Source organism: Chiloscyllium plagiosum, chromosome 26 (assembly GCF_004010195.1).
Source record: "Chiloscyllium plagiosum isolate BGI_BamShark_2017 chromosome 26, ASM401019v2, whole genome shotgun sequence".
Classification (NCBI taxonomy): domain Eukaryota; kingdom Metazoa; phylum Chordata; class Chondrichthyes; order Orectolobiformes; family Hemiscylliidae; genus Chiloscyllium; species Chiloscyllium plagiosum.
In genome coordinates, this window is record NC_057735.1 from 45,278,786 (window position 1) to 45,302,517 (window position 23,732).

Below are 23,732 nucleotides of genomic sequence, written 5' to 3' on the forward strand. Positions count from 1 at the left end.
CAGGGTCCCAAGGTGGACTATGAGGCATCCTTCCCAGGCATCAGGTGGTAACAGTCAGGCAATGGAGGCGGCCCAGGACCTGCGTGCCCTTGACGCAATAGGAGGGGGATTTGAAATGTTCAACCACGGGGCAGTGGGGTTAGTGGGTGCTGGTGTCCCTGAGATGTTCTCTTAAACGATCCGCAAGACAATATCTTGTCTCTCTAATGTGGAGGAGACCACATCGGGTGCAATGGATACCGTAGATGACATTGGTAGATGTACAGGTAAATTTCTGTCGGATGTGGAAGGATCTTTTAGGGGGGGGGGGAAGAGAAAGAGAAGAGTGTGGGTACAATGAGGGAGTCATAGAGGGAATGGTCTCACTAGAACGCTGATAGGGATGGGGAAGGAAATATATCTCTGGTAGTGGGATCTGTTTGTAGGTGGTGGAGGATGATGCCATGTATGCGGAAGTTGGTGGGGTAAAGGTGAGGACTGGGAGGGTTCTGTCCTTGTTGTGTTGGGAGGGATGGGGTTGGAAGTGGAAGTGATGCACTGGAGGGCAACGTCAACCACGAGGAAAGGAAAATTGCAATCTTGGAAGAAGGAGGCCATCTGGGATTATCTAAGGTGTAACTGGTCATCCTGGGAACAGATGCGGCAGAGACGGAGGAATTGGGAATAAGGGATGGCATTTTTTACTGGAGGTAGGGTGGGAGAAGGTGTAGTCTTGGTAGCTGAGGAGTCGGTGGACTTGTAGTAAATGTCCGCGGTTAATCGGTCACTGAAGACGGAGATGGAGGGGTCCAGGAAGGGAAGGGAGGTGTCGGAGATGGTCCAGGTGAATATGCTACAGGACATCAGCCTCCAGTCAAGCAAACCACCTTCTGCTGCCTCCCTCTGTCTCCTACTACCAAGCCAATTTTGGATCCAACTTGCTAAGTTACCCTGGATCTCATGTGCTTTTATCTTTGTTATCAGTCTCACGCATGGGACATTGTGAAAGGCTTTGCTAAAATACATGTAAATACATTGACTGCACTACCCTCATCTACAAATCCTGCTTCAACCACCTGATGAAGGAGTAGCACTCCAAAAGCTAGAGCTTCCAAATAAACCTGTTGGACTATAACCTGATGGTGTGATTTTTAACTTTGCTTCCCCACAAGTCACATGATCTTTTGTAACCAGTAAAGGAATTCCAAATTTCCTTACAGTTGCAAACCAAAATTATTTTCTGCAACACAGCAGTGTTTAAACTTCCATTTTCCAGTTTATATTTCCATAAAAGAAAAGTCCTTTTAGGTTTCCACCTTGAAGGGATGAAACACCATTTGTGTGTGTTCATCACAGAACAAACATGACATAAATACAATGGTACACAAGAAATTTGTTTATTCATGCTCATTCATTCATGCAGGTTTAATACAATTTTGTCACGTCTCCTAAGTTTTCCAACCATACCAGTACCATGACATTTTTGATAATGCATCTACAATTAAAATTATGGATAATTGTTATACAAGATGGAATTAATGAAGTACATTGAAATGATGTCAGTCTCAGTTTTAAATTTCTCAACAACGAATATTATCATTCCTTTGTAGCATTATGACGTGTCGACAGACTGCCAAATCAAATCAGTGTCATGACACAGAAAAATTAAAATACTCAATGATCCTCAAAATTTATCCAAATGGTACTTAACCAGACATTTTGGATAACCAGCACCAGACTTTGTGATTAACCAATACCAGACACAATATTTACAGCTTAAAGTGATTTAAATTTACTAATAATACAGTAGTTTTCATTGAGTTAAAGCTCACAGTTAAACAAAAAGGTAACGTAATTAATGTCTATGATTTAAAGCCAATCTTCTCGGGATAAATCAAAAGGAAATGATAAGCGCAATATAACTAGCTAGTTCACTTCAGGAGTCTCTACCATCCCACAACCTCATTGGTCATGATGGACATGAGCCTCAAATTGTTTAAGAGCCAGTAGCAATCTGAGTTTTCTTTTCCACAGTGAAGCACTCTTCTCATACATTTACAGCTTCTCAGAAAGATACATCATATCCCAATTTATCATCCAGTAAAAAGACCACACAAACTAACATGTCATTGGCATCAATTGCTATTTTCAGGCTTAGTAACATCAGATGCAACTAACACTGGAATCTCTTGTTTGGATGGTCTTCAGCTTTCCAAAAACAGTTAGGCACTCCTGACCATATTACATTTGCCTGTTTTCACAACAGATTAGATTATTTACAGTGTGGAAACAAGTCCAACAAGTCCTTCGGCCCAACAAGTCCACACCGACCTGCCGAAGCGCAACCCACCCAGACCCATTCCCCTACATTTATCCCATTCAACTAACACTACGGGCAATTTACCATGGCCAATTCACCTAACCTGCACATTTTTTGGATTGTGGGAGGAGACTGGAGCACCCGGAGGAAACCCACGCAGACACGGGGAGAATGTGCAAACTCCACACAGAGTCACTTGAGGCAGGAATTGAACCCGGGTCTTTGGCGCTGTGAGGCAGCAGTGCTAACTACCGTGCCGCCCCAAATCTGTACAAACCAAGGTTAGGTGCAAACTCCTAATGAAAACCACATAAAATCAAACGAGAAATCGTGAGATTATGAGTGAGGAATTCCAAAACAGTTTTCATTTTCTTGGCAACACTTGCTCTTGCCATCTGATGTGCCTCAGTTAAGTTAGCCGAGTTTTTGCGAACTGACTTTTGGCAAGATTTATTAGTAAACCAGCTAATCATAACTGCTTGAATATCTTTATTAGCGGACCCATCCAGTTAACACCACTAGTGAACTCCAGCTGCTTTAGCTAGGTTGCATCAAATGATATGCTGTATTGAATCTTCAGTTCCACCTGAGCTTGTTTCATTCAAGCTTGAAAGATAAGCATGTTGTTTTATTTGTATTGATTCCCCTACATCCACATCATGTCTGGTTAACTTGTCCACCCTGAAGTATCCCTACAGATTTCCTCAAATTTCTTCAGTAGCCTTACTACATCTTCCTATTAATCTTCCTATAAGAATTAAAATATGGTGTCTAATTGTCCCACCATTTTCACATTGGCTATTTGGATTGCAGATTTACTTTGTGAACTGTCTACTACTTCTTCCACATCACTATGTCTCTGCCATCCTCCACTACTCTTACCACATGATACACTTGCTTTTTTCTCATCTGCCTATGATCTTAATGCCAATATGATTACATAATATAACTGATTTCTCTTTGTGAATGGGAGCTGATCTAGAAAAGTAGACTATTTTACCAACCCTCAATAGTCTACTAGACTATTTTACCAACCCTCAATTATCTTGTATGGATCACTGTATCTCACATTTGAGGGCTTGCTGTATAAAGGTAGTAACACAAACACTTTGCCTCCTGTTGAAATGTTCTACATTCAGCATTTCTGTCTCACCAATTTTTCATCCTGGTCAGTTGTTATAACTTAACTGGAAAAAGTGCGTCAATAATAATCAACAAGCCATCACAAATGTGTATACACCCAATTTAAAATAACCAAGATGAATCAATTGCCTGACTGACTTAAGTAGGATAATAATAATTCACATCACATTTTGTCATTAACAGGAAAATAAATCTATTTTGTAAACATACTTATTCTTTAATAAGGAGGAAAAAAGAAAAAAATATTACGAATCTGTGATTTAAACCATGCCTCTGTAAAATTCTAAGTGTGCACACTTTAATTCACAAATAAAGCAATGGACAGGTGATTTGACAAATGTTTTGGGTGGGAAAACAAAATTCTGAAGGTGAGAAGTCCAACCAACAAGGTGGAAAATTACTTAGTTTTTTGAGTTCAGTCATTGGCAGCCTAGGCTTTTGTTTTAGACGATTTTTAAAAAGTATTTTTTGTCTTTTCAGTCAAACAAAGAGAAAGGCAAAGAGATGCTTTCTATCTACAGGTTCTGGATGTGGCTGAAATGCTCTCAAGGCTGCAGCAAACTGCACCTTCACTATTCAGAAAAGGTTGTCGTCAGGCAGTTTTGGCAAATCTCAAAAACTCTGGAACCCAGATCTAGAACTCATAATTGGGCATCCACAAGGTACCCTGGGTCCATCAGCAGCAATGTACTCCCCACCTCACAAGCTGGCATATTCCCTAGTTTACCATTACCACATAGTCAATCAACCCTGGTTCAAAGAATAATGCAGGAAGGTATGCTAGGAGCAGCACCTCGACATGTCTAAACATGAGGGGTCAACCTGGTGAAGGTAGAAAATAGGTAAGCCAAACAACATAAGCAGCAAGTGACAGGCAGAACTAAGCAATCCCACAGCTAACAGATCAAATCAAAGCTCTGCAGTCCTTCCACATCCATTCATGAATGAAGAATAATTAAAATACTCACTGGAGGAGACAGCTTCACAAACATTCTTAATAATGGGGTAGCAAAAGATGAAGCAGGAATATTTGCAACAATCTTCTGCCAGAAATGGTGAGGGGCTGATTTTTCGGTATTGAATCTCCAGTTCCACCTGACCTTGTTCCTTTCAAGCTTAAGCAATAAGCATGTTGTTTTATTTGTACTAATTCCCTTATGTTCACATCATATCTGGTTAATCTCTGTACACCCTAATGGACGGCACAGTGGCACAGTAGCTAGCACAGCTGCCCAACAGCGCCAGAGACCCAGGTTCAATTCCCGCCTCAGGTGACTCTCTGTGCAGAGTTTGCATGTTCTCCCAGTGTCTGTGTGGGTTTCCTCCGGATGCTCCGGTTTCCTCCCACAATCCAAAAATGTGCAGGTTAGGCGAATTGGCCATGCTAATTTGCCCGTAGTGTTAAGTGAAGGGGTAAACGTAGGGGAATGGGTCTGGGTGGGTTACGATTCGGCAGGTCGGTGTGGACATGTTGGGCTGAAGGGCCTGTTTCCACACTGTAAGTAATCTAATCTAATGTACCCCTACAGATTTTCTCAAGTTTCTTCAGTAGCCTTACTAGACCTTCCCATTGTTCTTTCTACAAGTATATAAAAAAAAGGTGTATCTCAGTGGTCCCCAGCATCATAGATAACTGTCTGCAGCTATTTCATTTCACTCCATGTGCTATCAAGAAAGAACTGGAGGCAGGGAATGCTGTAAAGGCTATGGATATTGACAGCATTCCTGCATTGGTGCTGAAGGTTTGAACTTCAGACCTCATTATAACTTTGATTCAAATATGGATCAAAGAACTGAATTCCAGAGGTGAGGTTGTCGTCATGTTCCCCACATTTGACTGGATGTGGCTTAAAGGAGCTCTGACAAAACTGGAGACAATGGGAATAATGGAACAATTCTGCTCGTTGGGGTCATACCTGACACATTTAGAAGGTAATGTGGTTATTCAAGGTCAGTCATCTCAGTTCGAGGATCTCTCTGTAGGAGTTTTTAAGGGTAGTGTCTTGGCCCAACCATTTTCAGCTACTTTACCAATAACACTCTCTTCAATCTGGCATCTAAGGCTGATGGCCCACAGCACCTTATAATAGTATGTTTGCTGATGACTGCACAACGTTCAATATCATCTGTGATCCTTAGATACTGAAGCAGTCCATGCTCAAAAGCAGCAAGCCCTGAAGAGTATCTAGATTTGGACATAAGTGCCAGCCAAATGACCACAGAATCATAGAATCCCTAATGTGGAAGCAGGCCATTTGGACCAGAGTCTCCAAACAGCATCCCACCCAGACCCACCCCTTACTTTATCCCTGTAACACTGCATTTTCCATACTAATCTATCTAACTTATATATCCCTGGGCACCACGTAGAACAACAGCGAACCTAATACCATCCTTGACATTCAATGCCATGTCCATCACTAAATCTCCCATTAAAATCCAGGGAATTACCACTGACTAGAAGCTGAACTGGATAAGCCACAAAAGAACTGTTGCTACAAGACCAGGCCAGAGGCTAGGAATTTTGCCAGGTCTAACTCACTGTCTCACCAAAGTCTGTCCACCATGCACAAGATACAAGTCACAAATGTGATGAAAATATTCTCCACTTGCTTGGCTTTGTGCACCAACTCTCAAGCAACTTGACAACATCCAGGAAAAAGCAGTCAGCTTCAATGACACTATATCCACAAACATTCACTTCCTCACCAATGCTCAGTAGCAATATTGTATACCAGAAATTCCCCAAGATTTTTTGGACAGTACCTTCCAAAACTACGAGGAGAAAGTGAGGGTTGCAGATGCTGCAGATCAGAGCTGAAAATGTGTTGCCGGAAAAGCGCAGGTCAGGCAGCATCCAAGGAACAGGAGAATCGACGTTTCGGGCATAAGCCCTTCTTCAGGAATCCTGAAGAAGGGCCTTCCAAAACCACAACCACTATCATCTAAAAGGACAAGGGCAGCAGAGACATGGAAACACCACTATCTGCAAGCTCCCCTCCAAGTCACTCGCCATACGGACTTGGAACTATATCACCATTCCTTCACTGTCACTGGGTCAAAAACCTGGAACTCACTCACTAATAACATTGAGAATCTATCTACACCAAATGGACTATAACAGTTCAAAATGGGTGCTCACCAGAACCTTCTCAAGGGTAATCCGGAATGGGCAATAGATGCTGGCCAAGCCAGCAATGGCCATATCTGATTTTCTTTTTACAAAGGTAAGAGCCGTTTTCTGCATTGGAGGTCTCATTTTGTTAATCTGCAGCTGAAATTCTTTTCGAAATTCCCTTCTTTATCTTTTTATTTCCCTTGAATCTCTCTTTTCAGCCTCTTCTTAATGCACCCTTTTCTTCAAGTTTAAGTTCAATTTCCCCCTTTCCTTTCAAGCTATTTTACTTGTTTTGCCCTAACTCAAGTGACTTCCCACTTAACATATTTAATTCCTTCCAGTATGCATATTATTCCCAAATGCTGTGTCCTTTTTAAAATAAAAATTATCTTTGCCTGCCTAGTTTTTGCAGGAAATTGCACTTTTAAGTCCTTTAGCAATTTGTTGACTTTGGCTTTAGTCAAGTATTGTAAAACAGAATCAGGTATTCCTCTTGTATTTGGATAGTTTACACTAATTCCAATGCCATCCTACTTAATTATCAAATCACACAAAACAGAAGAGGCCCTTTGGCCCATCAAGTCTGCACTACCAATAAAATACAAGTCCCATTTTCCTGCAGTACACCCACAGTATCAAAACATTATAACCATTTCAAGTGCTCAGTCAAGTACTTCTTAAAGGGTTGAGGTTTCATGTGCCCCAACTACTGTGGGCAGCACGGTGGCTCCCTGCTGCCTCATGGTACCAGGAAACCAGGTTCAATTCCACCCTTGGGCGACTGTGTGGAGTTTACATGTTCTCAGTGTCTGCATGGATTTCTTCCAGGTCCTCCAAAGTCCAAAGATGGGCAGCTTAGGTGGACTGGCCATGCTAAATTGCCCATAATGTCCAGGATATGTAGGTTAGGTGGATGAGCCATGGGGAATGTAGAGTCACAGGTATAGGGTAGGGTCTGGGTGGAATGTTCTTTGAAGGGTTGGTGTGGACATACATGTCCTTCCTTAATTAAGACCAATACTGTACACAGTATTTCAGATATAGTCACACCAATGTCCTGCATATCTGAAGTATAACGTCTCCACTCATACTAAATGCCAACATTCTTAGCTTTTCTACTTACTTACTATACCTACATTTCCACTTTGTGATTGATGCACTGGTTTCATACAACTCAGAGGCCTGCAATTTCTCACTATTTAGACATGATGCCTTTCTTGCATTCTTCCCATCAAAAGGATGTTTCAAAATTCCAATTGTTTCCCACTTACTTGACCCACCTTTATCCCTTTGTTGCTTCCTTATGTCACTTTAACAACTTATTTTTCTAACTTACTTACCAGTAAATTGGACAACTATGCCTTCAATCATTTTATTCAAGCTATTTACATAAAATGTAAAAGGTTAAGGCCCTAGCACTGATCCATGTGGCACCCTACTCATTATATCTTGCCAACCAGAAGATGACCCCCCATTTATGTCTACTGTTTCTTACTAGCCAGCCAATCGTCTATCCAAGCCAGTGTTTAAAAAAAAAACTAGCTCTTTTATGAGTTTAAAATTTAATGAGGGACATCAAATTACTTCTGTAAATCCAAGTACAGTACATCCATTAGTTCCCTCTGTATATATAGCAAGTTACTTCCTTAAAAAGCTCCTAGTTAAACACAATTCCTCTTTAATAAAGCCATGTTAACATCTCAGATTATCTTGATCTTTCTCTGAGCACCTCGTCTTTAATCATACTTTCTAATGCATTCCCTTTGACTAGCCTGTTTTTTCCCCTGCTTTTTGTCCCTCCCCTTTATTGAATAAAAGAGTTACATTCTAATTTAAACTTTCACAAATCGACAAAACTTTGGAAAATTAAAACCAATGCATCAACTGCCTACAAGGACTTCAGCAAAAAGTGTTTGTCAAGGTTCTGCACCGTAGACACATCAGTAAGGTTAATTCACATGGGATCCAGGTAAGCTAACGAAATGGATACAAAATTAGCTTGAAGTAGGAGACAGAGCATAATAGGAGGGATGCTTTTCAGACTGGAGGGCTGAGTTCAGTGGGGTGCCACAAGGATCATTTCTGGGTCCACTGCTTTTTGTCATTTATATAAGTGATTTGGTTATGAACATATGAGGTATGATTAGTAGTTTTGCAGCTGACACCAAAATTGGTGGTAAAGTGGACAGTGAAGATTATCTCAGAACAATGGGACCTTGACCAGATGAGTGAACCGGCCAAGCAGTGGCAGATATAGTTTAATCTGGATAAATGTGAGGTTCTGCATTTTGGTAATACAATGCAATTAATGGTAGGGCCCTGGGTAGTGGAGTAGAACAAAGACCCCTTGGGGTTTACGCACATAATTCTTTGAAATTTATGTCACAAGTAGACAGGGTGGTTAGGGTGGCATTTAGCACACTTGCCTTCATTGCTCAGAACTTTGAGCATAGGAGTTCAGATATCATGTAGAGGTTGCACAGGGCTTTCGTTAGGCCTTTGAGTACTGTGTGCAGTTCTAGTTGCTTTGTTATAGAAAGATTATTATTAAACTGGAGAGGGTTCAGAAAAGATTTACCAGATGCTGCTGAGAACGGAGAGTTTGAAATATAAAGATAGACAGGAAAGTCTGGGACTTTTCTCTCACTGGACGGATAGGACTCTGAGGGGTGACCTTATTGAGGTTTATAAAATCATAAGGGGCATAAATAAGGTGAATGACAAGAATCTATTTGCTAGGATGGGCATATTTTTGAGACAATGTCCTGGAGTGGAGGAGTAGTTCGTATGTGGAATGAAAATTATGAGCAGTATAGATAGGATGAATAGCCAGAATCTTTTTCCTAGGGTGGGAGTGTCCAAAACTAGAAGGCATAAGTTTTAGTGAGTGGGGAGAGATTTAATGAATGTAAAAAAAAAATCACAGTGGTTCCTATATGGAATGAACTGCCAGAAAAACTGGTGGATGTAGTTACAGTGACAATATTAAAAGACATTTGGATAAGTTCATGAATAAGAATGGCTTGGACAGCTATGGCAGGTGGGACTAGTTAAGTTTGGGCACATAGTTACATAGTTAGCATGGACTGGTTGGACCAAAGGGTCCGGTTCCATACTGTAGGAGTTTATGATTCTATGAAAGCAGGTAGAGTTTAATTTAGACAAATTTGTAGTGCATTTTGGTAAGCCAAATCAAGGCAGGACTTATATATAGTTAACGGTAGGACCTGGGGAGCGTTATCGAACAAAGATTTAGGGGTGCAGATGCATACTTCCTTGTAAGTGGCGTCGCAGACAGAGTGGTGAAGGCAGCATTTGCTTTCATTGCTCATAGCACTGAGTATCGGAGGTGGGAGGTCATGTTACTGCTATACAGGACACTGGTTAGGCCACTTTTGGAATACTGCATATTATTCTGGTCTAGGAGAAAGTGAGGACTGCAGATGCTGGAGTACGAGTGCTCTTTGGTTGTCTCCAGAAAGTCCTGCTCGAAGAAACTATCTCAAAAAATATTCCATAAATTCAAAGTTGATTTTGCCCATCTAACTTTTCATGTCTATAAAAGTAAATTAAAATTGCTCCAGATTGTCACTATATCTTCTGACAAACTCCCATTATTTTTAATACACCATGCAGTGCTCAGGGTGCTCAAGACTCATACACCACTCGCACAGTTAACAACACTTTTCACTTCAACTAAACATTCTTCCACATTCTGGTATCTTGAACTTAGTGTGACAGAGAGGGATGACTTAAGAGCATAATTAATTAACAGAGGCACACCTCCACAGTTTCCTAGCCTCACATCTATAATAAATTTTCTGTATCCTTAAATCTGTGCCATCGTACAACCATGTCTCTATTACTTGTCAGTTTTGTTTCAAATGAGAAGTACATTCAAATACTGAGCCTTTAAACTTATCTTTTTAAAAATATTTTTAATCTTATTAGCTAATGGGCAGGAAAAAGCAAGTGGGGAAAAAGGGGCTATTTTCTAGGTTGGCAACCTGTGACCAATGGGGTTCCACAGTGACCAATGCTGGGACCACAATTATTTACAATTTATAGTAATGACTTGGAGGAAGGAAATGAATATACTGTAGCTAAATTTGTAGATGATACAAAAATAATTGGAAAGGCAGATTGCAAGTGGGATACAAATAGTTTACAGAGTTATTGATATACTAAGTGGGCAAAAAGTTGGCAAGTGCATATAATGTAGAAAAATGAAGTTGTCCATTTTGGAACAAAAGAACAGAATTTTATTTAAATTGAGAAAAACCACAGAAAGCTGCATCACAAAAGGATGTAGGGTACTTGTGCATGAAACACAGACATCTAGCCCATAGGTACAACAGGTAATTAGGAAAGATAATGGATTGGAACATAGAACACAAAAGTACAGCACAGAAGAGGCCCTTTGGCCCACGATGTTGTGCCGAGGTTCAATCCTAATGTAAAATATAGTAACTGAACCTACGCACCCCTTAACTCACTGCTATCATGTACATGTCCAGCAGTCACTTAAATGTCCCCAATGACTCTGCTTCCACCACCACAGCTGGCAACGCATTCCATGCATTCACAACTCTCTGACATCTCCTTTGTCCTTTCCTCCTAATATCTTCAAACTATGATTTCTCGTACCAGTCAATCCTGCCCTTGGGAAAAGTCTCTGGCTATTGACTCGATCTATTCCACTCATCATTTTGTACACCTCAATCAAGTCTCCGCTCTTCCTCCTCCTCTCCAGAGAGAAAAGTCCAAGCATATTCAACCTTTCTTCATAAGGCAAGTTCTCCAGTCCAAGCATTATCCTGGTAAACCTTCTTTGCACCCTCTCCATAGCCTCAGTATCTTTCCTATAGTAGGGTGACCAGAACCGGACACAATATTCCAAGTGTGGTCTCACCAGGGACAGGTAGAGCTGCAGGAAAACCTCGCAGCTATTAAACTCGATCCCCCTGTTAATGAAAGCCAAACCACCATATGCTTTCTTAACAATCCTATCCACTTGGGTGGCAACTTTGAGGGATCTATGTACTTGCACACCCAGATCCCTCTGTTCCTCCACACTGCCAAGAATCCTGTCTTTAATCCTATATTCAGCATTCGAGTTCGACCTTCCAAAATGCATCACTTCGCTTTTATCCAGGTTGAACTCCATCTGGCGTTTCTCAGCCCATCTCTGCATCCTGGTTATGTCGCGCTGCAGCCTGCAGTAGCCCTCTATACTATCGACGACACCTCCAACCTTTGTGTCATCTGCAAATTTACTAACCCAACCCTCAACCTCCTCATCCAAGCCATTTTAAAAATTACAAAGAGCAGAAGCCCAAGAACAGAGTCCTGCGGGACCTCACTCATTACTGACCTCCAGGCAGAATACCTCTCCACCCTGGAGGCTCCCTGCCTCCATTCCTGATGAAGGGCTTTTGCCCGAAATATCGATTTTCCTGCTCCTTGGATGCTGCCTGACCTGCTGTTATTTTCCAGCACCACTCTAATCTAGACTCTGGTTTCCAGCATCTGCAGTCCTCACTTTTTGCCTAGTCCAGGCAGAATACTTTCCATCTACAACCATTCTCTGCCTTCTGTCAGCCAGCCAATTCTGAATCCAGATAGCCAAATCTCCCTGTATCCCATACTACTTCATTTTATGAATGAGCCTACCATGGGGAACCTTATCGAATGCCTTGCTGAAGTCCATACACACCACATCCACTGCTCGACCATCGACCTGTCTTGACACCTCCTCAAAGAACTCAATAAGATTTGTGAGACATGACCTGCCCCTCACAAAGCCATGCTGACTGCCTTTAATCACACTATGCCTTGCCAAATAGTCATAAATCCTATCCCTCCAAATTCTTTCCAAAACTTTGCTGACCACAGACGCAAAACTGACTGGTCGTAATTTCCAGGGATTTCTCTAATACCCTTCTTGAAAAGAGGAACATTCGCCTCCTTCCAATCCTCCAGTACGACTCCAGTGGAGAGCGAGGAGGCAAATATCCAGTGACTTAGCAACCTCCTTTCTCGCTTCCCGGAGCAGCCTAGGATAAATCTGGTCTGGCCCTGGGAACTTATCAATCTTAATGTTTTCCAAGATTTCTAGCACATCAACTTCATCAATCTTGATCTGGTCAAGACTGTATCCCAGCTCCTCAAAGTTTTCATTTACAACAAGTTCCTTTTCCTTGGTGAAATCCAAAACAAAAAATCTCATTTAGGGCTTCCCCTATCTGCTCAGACTCCATGCACAAGTTCACTCCGCTATCCCTGATCGGCCCTACCTTCTCCCTGATCATTCTCTATTCCTCACATATGAGTAAAATGCCTTTGGGTTCTCCCTAATCCTTCTTGTCAAGCCTTTTTGCCAAGGTTGTTGGCCCTTATTTCAAGGGGATTGAAATATAAGAGTAGTGGAGTCTTACTGCAACTGTATAAACTTTGCTGGTGAGATCACATATGGAGCACTGAGCAGGTTTGACATCTTTAAGAAAATATATCATTTCGTTGGAGGTAGTTCAAAGAAGGTTCATTCGGATGATCCTGGCTATGGAGAGATTATCTTGTAAGCAAAGATTAAGCACGTTGGGTCACTTCTCATTGGAATTTAGAAGAATGAGAGGTGATCTAATTGAAAATATAGGATGCTTAATGTGCCTGACAGGGTAAATGCTGAGAGGATGTTGCTCCTCATGGAAGAGTAAGAATCAGAGGGCATAGTCTCAGGATTAAGGGTGGCAGATGTAAAACTGAGAAGAGTAGTTTTTGCAGTCCTTGCCACAGAGAAAAATCGTGGCACAGTCCTCGTGTACGTTGAAAGCGGAGATCGATTCTTAATCAGTAGGGGAATTAAGGGTTATGGGGAATGAGCAGGAAAGTAGACATTTAGTGTCAATTCAGCCATGATTCTAGTGAATGGCCAGCAGGATCGAGGGATCAAACAACATACTTTTGTTAATATTTCATGCAGTCTTATGCATTTACCCTTAGAATTGTACTCACTGTCCTTTCCCATGTCACTGTTTATTATTTTCCATATTCATACCTTTCTTTCATGCATTGCCCAAACTTTGATTTCTGACATCTTCCCATAATTTCATTCCTTGCCCTGACGACAGGTTTAAAACTTTCAACTACTTCTCTAGTTATTTGGCTCACTAGAACATTTTCCCCAGGCATCATTCAGATGTAGACCATCCCACCCATATGGATTCCATCTTTTGCACAATTGATGCAAGTGCCCCATGAACTGGGTCACAATTTCCAAAATCATTCTTTCACCCAATGTTCATTTTTCTAATCTTACTTGCTCTATGTAAATTCTCTACTGGTTTAACTAATGATGTGCAATTTTTCAACTCCCACTCTTCTGGAGGCTAGCAAAGTTGTAACTGGGAAAGAACATTTCAATCCCCTCATCACCAAACTCTCAGGTTTGCATATGGTTTCAAAATGTACTCCACGCCAACTGCACTCCAATCTCCCCTCTTCATTATTCAAACTGCTGGCAATTAGAGTTGAATTAGACCAGATCCACAATTTCTTAATCTCCATCTCTCTCCAGTAGAGAGCTTGCTCAGACCTGCCCAAGCTGGATGAAAGTTAATTTTTATTTTACAGTCAATCAAGGTTAAATCACTTTCGTCGACCTTCCTTTTTGTTCTTTTCTCACAACACCCATTTACTTGCTTAAACCCTTTTATACAAGTAAATTTTCCAAATTCTAATGAATTTAACTTGAAACTTTGTCTTCTACCTCTCACAGATGTTGTCTTATCAGCTCAGTATTTTCAGCATCCACAGGATTTTGCTTTTGTTCTCCCGACAGAAATACTTTATTATTTGATCAAGTTCTTTTGACTTACTTCCATTTAACTGAAAGAGGAGTTTCATGTCAACACTGCAGTGTAGTCTGCACTCATTCCAAATGGTCACTACTGTTGTTATAAAAAAGTAGTCCTGTAAAATTTAGCAGTGGCTTAGTCACACCTACAGATTGGGCACAAGCAATTCCACTAAATTTGTTCACAAACAAAAACAGAAGTTGCTGGAAAAGCTCAACAGGTCTGGCAGCATCTGTGAAAAGAAATCAGAGGTAAAGTTTCAGGTTCAGTAACCCTTCCTCAGAACTAAAATTTGTTATTGTGACCATTTTGCACCAATAAACATCTAGCCCATGATTTCAAGATCAACAGTACAACAACCAAGATGACATCAGTTTTTTTTTAAATCAACAAGAGAGCCAAAGTTATGGGATCAGACAAGAAACTGGAATTATTGTCATAAATAAATCAACCATGTCTTACTGCATGGAGGAGGTTGATCAATAGGCCAAATGACTTAATGCCACCCCTATTTCTAACTTCGGTTTTGTGCCTGTAATGAATTGTGAACTTTGCTTTATTAATCTTGTCCTTTATCTTTCTTGGAACGTGGAGGGAAATATTCTGGAAAATTGATAGAAAACTATGTAGAGATTATACTGGAAATAAGCACTGGAAACAGCAAATATTTGATTACATGGGAGCAAATCATAAAATCAACTATTTAAAATAAATATTCACAAAGTCAGAAATAAAGCAGAACCAAAATACGGTTAAAAGTAAATTCCAACTATTTTTAAAACAGATCAGATGATGATACAAAGTAAAGAACTGAAAGTTAGTCAGTCATGCCAAATGGTATTATTGCCTCAATATCATAAACATACAATAAGCTATGGAAAATTATTTTACTTCATTCACAGGATGAGAGCATCATTGGCCAATTCAGCATTCATTGCCTGCCCCTAATTGCCCAGAGGCCACTTGAGAATCAATCACATTGCTGTAGGCCTAGAATCACATGTAGATGAGAGCAGATAAGGATGACAGATTCCATTCCCAAAAAGGATCAGAATGGTTTTGCAGACAACTGACAATGGTTGCATAGTCATTATTTAACTCTTAATTCTAGGCTTCCACTGTATTCAAAATACACCAGGATTTAAATAGTCTAGTAATAACATTGAAACAGCAATAACAATGTATTGCTCAAAGTGATTTTATCAATTGTGTTTATCAACTGCAGTTGACCACCACTTCTAAATTATTTAAACTCAAAGGGTTAGTAAACAGACTGCAAAGACAGGAAGTGCATATTGTCCAAATCAGAGCCTCTTACCATCTAGCTAGACCCTGTGCTATTTTTAATAGAAACCTCAGAGCCTGGATCATTACAATCTCTTGAGTAATTAGTTTCCTTCTTACTTTCTGAACGTACATGCTGCCCTTCTGGAAATCTACCAGAATTTCCTAGCAGAAAAAATGTTTCTGTTCTTGGAATTGCACCAGAAAGCCCTTAAAATTTAAATATTTCACACTAGAGTACTACTATTACTGTTGAAGACAGCTAATAGTGTCTGGTGCTTTATGGCATTATCTAATCGACATCTGGCAGAGGATGTTACAGAGTAGCTGCAGATGAACTAGAGTGGATGAGAGAAGATAATGCTCGATGGAAGAGTGTGCGTACATGGTAACAAAGCCCCTGGCAGAAGTAGCAGCAGCTCTGTGGTGGGAAGGCTGCCAACTGCTGCAGGTAGTCCACTAAAAAAATCTTATATTTTTGTACCAAATCAAGCAAATACAGAGATCAAACAAATTCACAGTGGATATAAATTTGCAAGTTGCATGCTGCAAAAATATGGTGCAGCCCTGAAATAATTAAAAGCATCAGGAGCCTTCTAATATGATAATTAAACAGCACAGTAAATAAATTCTTGGTTAAAATCATTTGAATGTTATATGTACACAAGTCAATATAGAGTCCATTAAGTAAAAAGGATGACGAGACTTATTTTCCCCATTATCACTCACCTCAGGTAGTACTGCTTCAAAGCAAAAGCTGCATTGGCGCAACCTCTTGGAAAGTTGAATTCTTCCAAAAGATCTGTCCACAGACCCTTATCTGTTACCTGAAAAAGTAAACGCAGACACATTAAGACTAGAAAAAAAACACACTAATCAGTTAGTACAGTGTTATAATAGCTGAAGAGGAGGTGCTGATACTCTTTTCACATCATTAGTTAAATTTTGTATCATATTAATTACAATATTGACAACTGACAGAACTTCACTGTGGCTTCTGATCTATGCTGATTTTTTTCTTCTTCCAAAGCCTCAAAGCGCATGTTGAGAGAGTGAATTCTCCAGCTAATTTACTTAAGAGTATCAATTTATTCGAAACAAAAATATCACTATCAGAAATTTGAAAATAAAAACAGATAATGCTGGGAACAGTCAATGAGTTTAGCAAGGAAGTATAGAGTTAACTTTTCAGATCAATGACCCTTCTCCCTCCACAAATGTTGCCTGATCTGAGGAGTCAGACGTTTTGCGATAACATACTAATGATTGTGTTTTAAATATGCAAGTTCTCAGTAGATGTCTGATTTTACCTACAATTCTGGTTTAAGGAAGAACATACAGGCATATAAATGAAATGTTGTGTCACTAACACATTTTTACTCTCTCCCTGATCGCCACCGAATAAGAGATTAGGGATAATAACCATTTACATGAATAGTTGTAATACAAGCCAATTAATGCTTCAAGTCCAACTGAGTTTTTGAAGCTTTACCAACCCAGGTAATTGTATAATTACTTATACAATTATTCTTCTGGAACTTGAAATATCAAGACCTCAATGTCAAAAGCAAATTTGCTAAATTTAATTTAAATTCAACGTGATGTACAGATTGTGAAGCAGACCACTCAAACCCACCAATGGACTGCAATGCAATTATGAAAAATTTTGAGAACACACAGCAGAGGCTCTATTCTGATAATACTTTCTGCGTGCAAAAGGTACAGTCATGTCTGCGTATAAAGTTGTGCTGTGTTCAATCACTGGGTTTTTTTTACATTGCAAATGTTTAAATCGATTTCACAAGGTCTACTCACTTTAGGAACCTGTAAGTGTGCAAACGAATATAGTTGAGTTGTGAAAATGGTTCATAACATAGACACTTATATAAATTAAACCCATTCTTACCAAACAAATAAGGGAAACAGAACATTTAGCTCCTCAAACGTGCCCTGACATTCAATTAGATTGTTGATCTGCTTGCATTTTGAATTCCACATTCCTACTTACCTCTGACAAATTTTGATTCCCTTACCTAACAACCCAAATTTTAACAATGCCCCTTGTTCTGACTGACTGACTGACTGACTGACAAGGAAACAATCTTTCTACATCACCTCGTCAAGGCCATCTTATTACTGCTCTGAACTAGAGAGTGGAAACCAGCCCAATCTGTCTAACCTAACCTAACCTAGACAAACCACTCATGTATTGTAACACCTTCTTCACAACGGATGTCAAGCTAACCGGATTATAATTCCTGTTTTCTGCAACTTCTCTTCTTGAATAGAGGGGTTATATTTGGTACTTCCCAGTTTGAACAAATCTTTCCAGAATTGAACTAATTTTGGAAGAGAGAGGGTCGACAGACACCAACCATCCAATGATAAACTTTGCTTGTGCATGCTCACCTCAGATTTTAAATAAAAATATCCATGAGCAAAATAAAGCAGATTTTTTAAAAACTGGAAAAATATTTTCTCTTCAGTTGATTTTCCTTACTAAAAGGTTTGCTCGGTTATTATTTACATTTCAGAGATTTTGCTCCTGGGTGTTAGCAACACAGCCTTTTGAAAAATAAACACCAAAACATCAGACTATTGCATGCTAAGTATCCAAGAATGAGACTCATGGTAATTTTCTCAGTTCCAGAAGCAAAAAAAAAAATCACTGACTACTGATTTCATCTACTCTTTCGGCTGTATTCTGACAATGTAGGAAGTATAAGTTGTTTTGTAATGAATTGAGAGATGCAACCCCATTTTGGAGATCCTGACTCCCATTCTCAGGCCATGGGAAATGTTAGGGGTCTAGTCACCAGAATAGAATGACTTGAAGGAGGATAAGCGGGGGTTTGATAGAGGTGTACAGGATGATGAAATGCATAGATAGAATGGATAGCCATATCTAGCACAAAGAAAGATAGTTGTGGTTGTTGACAGTTAATCATCTCAATCCCAGAACTTTTCTGCAAGATCTCCTCAGGATAGTGTCCCAAGCGCAATACCTTCAGCTTCTTCTACAAAGACATTCCCCTCCAGATGGTGAGAAGAGGGGATGATTGCACAATGTTCAATACAATTTGCAACTCCTCATATACTGATATAGTCAATGTCCACAGGTATCAAGACCTGGACAACATAGAGACTCAAGTTGGCAAGTAACAAGCACTTTTCACACCAACGTAACGCCAGATGATTACCTTCAGCAGGATAGAACTTAACCACCTCCCCATGACATCAAAAGAAATTACCATTACTGAGCCCACAAACAACATTCTTAGAGTTATCACTGAGCAGTAAATGGACCAGCCAAGAGGAGATTAAATCCTATGATTTCTGCAGTGAGGAACAATCCTGTCTCCTCAATGTCTGTCCAGCATCTAAAGGCATTAGTGGCACTAAAAGGTCTGGTGGAACATTTTCCGCTTGCCTGGATGAATATAGGAGAAAATGAGGTCTGCAGATGCTGGAGATCAGAGCTGAAAATGTGTTGCTGGAAAAGCGCAGCAGGTCAGGCAGCATCCAGGGAACAGGAGAATCTACGTTTCGGGCATAAGCCCTTCTTCAGGAATGAGGAAAGTTTGTCCAGCAGGCTAATATAAAAGGTAGGGAGGAGGGACTTGGGGGAGGGGCGTCGGAAATGTGATAGGTGGAAAGAGGTCAAGGTGAGGGTGATAGGTCAGACTGGGGTGGGGGCGGAGAGGTCGGGAAGAAGATTGCAGGTTAGGAAGGCGGTGCTGAATGCTATCTGTAGAGTCATAGAGATCTACGCAGAAAAAGGCTCTTTGACCCATCATATCCACATCCATCAAAAACAGCCACATAACTATTCTGACCTCATTTTCCAGCACTTGGCCCATAGCCTTGTATACCTTGGCGTTGCAAGTGCACATCTAATTACTACTTCAATGTTATGTGGGTTTCTGCCTCTAACTACCCCTACAGGCATTGAGCGCCAAATTCCCACTGCCTTCTGGGTGAAGAGGTTTATCCTCACATCTCCTCTAAAAAGAAGAACCTGCTCCTTCCCTTTAATCTAATGCCCTGATCATTGATCCCACTATCAAGGGATCCGTTTCTTCCTGTCTACCCTGTGCCTGTAGACATCTCAGTCATGTTCCCCCATCAGTCTTCCCTTGCCTAAGGGAAACACCAGGGTAGACAAGCAGAACGCTGGAAGAACACAGCAAGTCAGGTAGCATCAGTAGGTGGAGAAGTCAACTTTTTGGGTGTAACCGACCACGTCGGGGGGGAAATTGCGGTCCTTGAAGAAGGAGGCCATCTGGGTTGTGCGTTTTTGGAACTGGTCCTCCTGGGAGCAGATGCGGCGGAGTCGAAGGAATTGGGAGAATGGGATGGCGTTTTTACAGGGGGCAGGGTGGGAGGAGGTGTAGTCCAGGTAGCTGTGGGAGTCGGTCGGTTTGTAGTAGATGCCCGTGTTGATTCGATCGCCTGAGATAGAAATAGAAAGGTCGAGGAAGGGGAGGGAGGAATCTGAAACTGTCCAGGTGAATTTGAGGTCAGGGTGGAAGGTGTTGGTGAAGTGGATGAACTGTTCAACCTCCTCGTGGGAGCACGAGGCGGCGACGATACAGTCATCGATGTAGCGGAGGAAAAGATGGGGGGTGGGGCCAGTGTAGTTGCGGAAGATGGACTGTTGGAATATAGCTCCAACAACACAAGAATGATACCATCCAGCAATAGGAGAAATAATTTTAAAATGGAGATTAAAAAAAGTTATTTGTTGACTCTCAAGTTCTCACACCCTGCTCTGAAGAGAATTATTTTTGTTTCTCTCTCTTCAGCTCAAACTTTTTTTGATTTTAAATGACTTTTCTCTCCTGTGTAGCTGTTCTAGGTTGTCCAATCACCAGTTTCCTCCATTTTACCTGAACTTTGTATTCATTAATGGAAGGTGAGCAGCATTGTTTGCTCATCCTTCAATGCCCTTAGGTAGTGGTAGTAAGTTGCCTGCTTGAAACTGGGGTGTAGTGACACCAGAGTGCTGTTAGCAAAAAATTTCTAGCAGTTTGACATTTGGTGATAGCAAGAATGGAGATTAGTTTTAAGTCAGGAAAGTGATACACTTGATCGACACTTGGTTCACCATTTTCAACCTTCATTCCCTTCATCAGTGACTCAGCAGGAGCAGCATCAGCAGCACTGTGTACCATCTACAAAATGCACAGCAGTAATTCATCAAGATATCTTTGAAAGCATCTTCCAAATCCATGACCTGACCATGTACAAGCACAATGTGGCGCCATCATCTGCAAGTTCCCATTCAAGCAACATGGGGTGAAGATGGAAAAAACAGTAATTTATTTTGGCTTCCTGCTCAATGTCATTGTTTTAAAAAATCTTATAATGAAAGCTTTATCCTTGGGAAGGCCCTGAAAACCAAATGTTACGTCCAAACATCAGAAAGTGGCCTTCAAGTAACAAATCAACCTCTGCTAATGATAGAAAGCTAGGAGGAAAAAAAAACCTGTAAGGAAGATGCCAGAGACTGCAAAGGAATGCAAGAGTATTGCATTCATTTTTGGCCACTTCGCTGTCGAAACGATGCTACTAAATTGGAAAGAGTGCAGAAGAAATTTACAAGGATGTCGCCAGGACTCAAGGGTCTGAAGTTGGACAAGTTAGGACTTTTCCATTAGAGCGTAGGAGACAGAGGGGGGATCTTGTAGAAGTGTATAAAATCATGAGCGGCATGGATAGGGTGAATACACTCAGACTTTTCACCACGATTGGGAATTGAGGACTAGAGGGCATCACTTTAAGGTTAGAGGGGAAAGAATAAAAGGGAATCTATGGGGCAACTTTTTTTTTTTTTTAAACACACAGAGGGTGGAATGAGTTCCCACCGGAATTGTTTGAGGTGGGTCCGTAAACATTTAAAAAGGCATTTGGACAAATACATGGATCGGAAAGAATTAGAAGGATGTGGGCCAACAGCAGGGAAATGGAGTTAGCATTAATAGACATTTTGGGCTAAAGTGCTCATCACTGTGCTGTCACTATATCTATGTCTCTATGCATGTATTTGCAGACACCAGCGACTAATATATTTCAACTGCACATGCTCAATTCCATTTTCTTTTAATAATGCGTCTATATGCGCAATAAAGCTGATTTTTCAAATATCAAGAAACAAAATTTCAAGTTAAGATATCTTCTCTTCACCTATATATTTTCATTTTTTAGGGTGCTAGGTTTTCATTTTTTATTAGAAGTGGGAGTTGACACGGAGCATGCTGACGCAGGACACACAGACACAAAATGGCTGCTGTGCCACAAATTGGTCACAGCACACAAGATGGCCACTGAGTCATTACATGGAAAAGTACAGCGAAGCATACAAAAAACTGCCTGAGGCCAACAGGACACCAGCAAACAGAGAGAGAATATAGAAAATTAGTTAAAGGTGGGTGTGGGAGAGAATACACATCAGTAATGTCTACTGCTCGCCAAAGTGTCTGAGTCCAGTCACCACCTTCAACAAAAAATGTTAACTATCCGAGACTGCTTGTATACAAGTGTTAATACCTTAAATTTGCAGGAATGGAAAATTATCTTCCTTCTCAGGAAGAACGATCACAACCAATTACTGCAGCAATGGACTTCTGCGTAGCTGCTGAAACTGACAATGACTCTATAACATTCCTCCGAATTGAAACTGACAATGACACTAATGTTTTCTGTAAACAAACTTATGCTGCACAAAGATTGGATAGCTGGCTCATTATACCATGAAATGTATAAAATATTATAACACGTGCTCAGAGGGTGAGAGAAGGCTCGCAGCTGACAGCCGTGCTGTTGGACGTCTCTCTCTCCCCGGAGCTCCGCTTTCTTTGTACAATAAACTCTGTTGTCGAGTCCAAATTCTGACTTCGAGACTGGTGACTTTCCCTACAACGATTTCAATTTATTTCAGAGATTTCAATACAACTACATATGCTCCTGGGTGCCAGTAAACACAGCCATTAAGAAATATAGAAAAACAGAATTTTAAGCTCTGTGAGAGAAATCATGGTACCTATGTTGAGCCATTTAGGGTTCCTTGTACATTGTCAATTTTCCATGACTAATCCAAGTCCATCAGGAAATTAGATAAAGAATACAGTCATCGTTATTACAAAGGGATTGGAGTACAAGAATAAAAGAAGCATTGTTGTCATTCTATACGTATTTGGCACTGTGAAATACTGTGTTCTTTAAGTCTCCTTACAGAAGGAAGGACATACTTACTTTGTCAGGGTTACAACATTCACTCTAGATTCATTTGAGGAATAAGTATAGTACAGAGAAATTAAACAGAATCAGCTAATATCCTCTGCAGTTTAGAAGAGGTCACCTAGTTAAAAACAAAATGGAGAACTTGACAAGGTGAATGCTGAGAGGCTGTTTCCCCAACTGCAGAAGATTCAAATTGGGTCACTGGATCAGAATAAGAGGTCAGCCATTTCACTCTACAAAGAGGGGAGAAGTTTTCACTCAGAGGGATCTGAATCTTTCGAGTTCTTTTTCCCATTAGTCTGTGGACATAGTTGCTGAGTATTTTCAGAATGGATATTAATAAATTTCTGAACACAAAGAGAAGCAAGGAATCTGGGGGAATGGACAAGAAAATGAACTTGATGTTCAAAGTTCAAACAGAGGAAGTTATATTGGGGAACAAAGATGACAAACCAATGAAATACATATTTTGATCCTGACTTCACACAAAGGAGGATACAAATAATGTCCCAAAAATGTTGAGGAATGCAGGGTATAGTGAGAGGGTGAAAGAGAAGGAAAATCAGCATTAGTAGGGCAATGGCATTGGGGAAATGATGGGATTAAAGGCTCATAAAATCCCAGGGTCAATAGTCTACATCCCAGAGTACTTAAAGAAATGATCAGAGAAATAGTGGATGCATTGGCAGGCAGTCAGTCAGTTACACCCTGGAACAGATTCTATGGATTTGAGGGTAGCTAATGTTTACGCCATTATTTAGAAAAAGGGAGACAGAATACAGAGTATAAT

General features: G+C 40.6%; 1 protein-coding gene across 1 annotated transcript in view; it reads right to left on the reverse strand.

Moving 5' to 3' along the window:
- Nucleotides 1-23,732, reverse strand: part of LOC122563310 (AT-rich interactive domain-containing protein 2-like) — a 258,669-nt gene that overhangs the window by 139,029 nt on the left and 95,908 nt on the right. Inside the window, exon 3 of the mRNA XM_043717025.1 lies at nucleotides 16,430-16,527. Within this exon, the coding sequence (XP_043572960.1) occupies nucleotides 16,430-16,527 (98 nt within the window). The remainder of the gene's footprint in view (nucleotides 1-16,429; nucleotides 16,528-23,732) is intronic.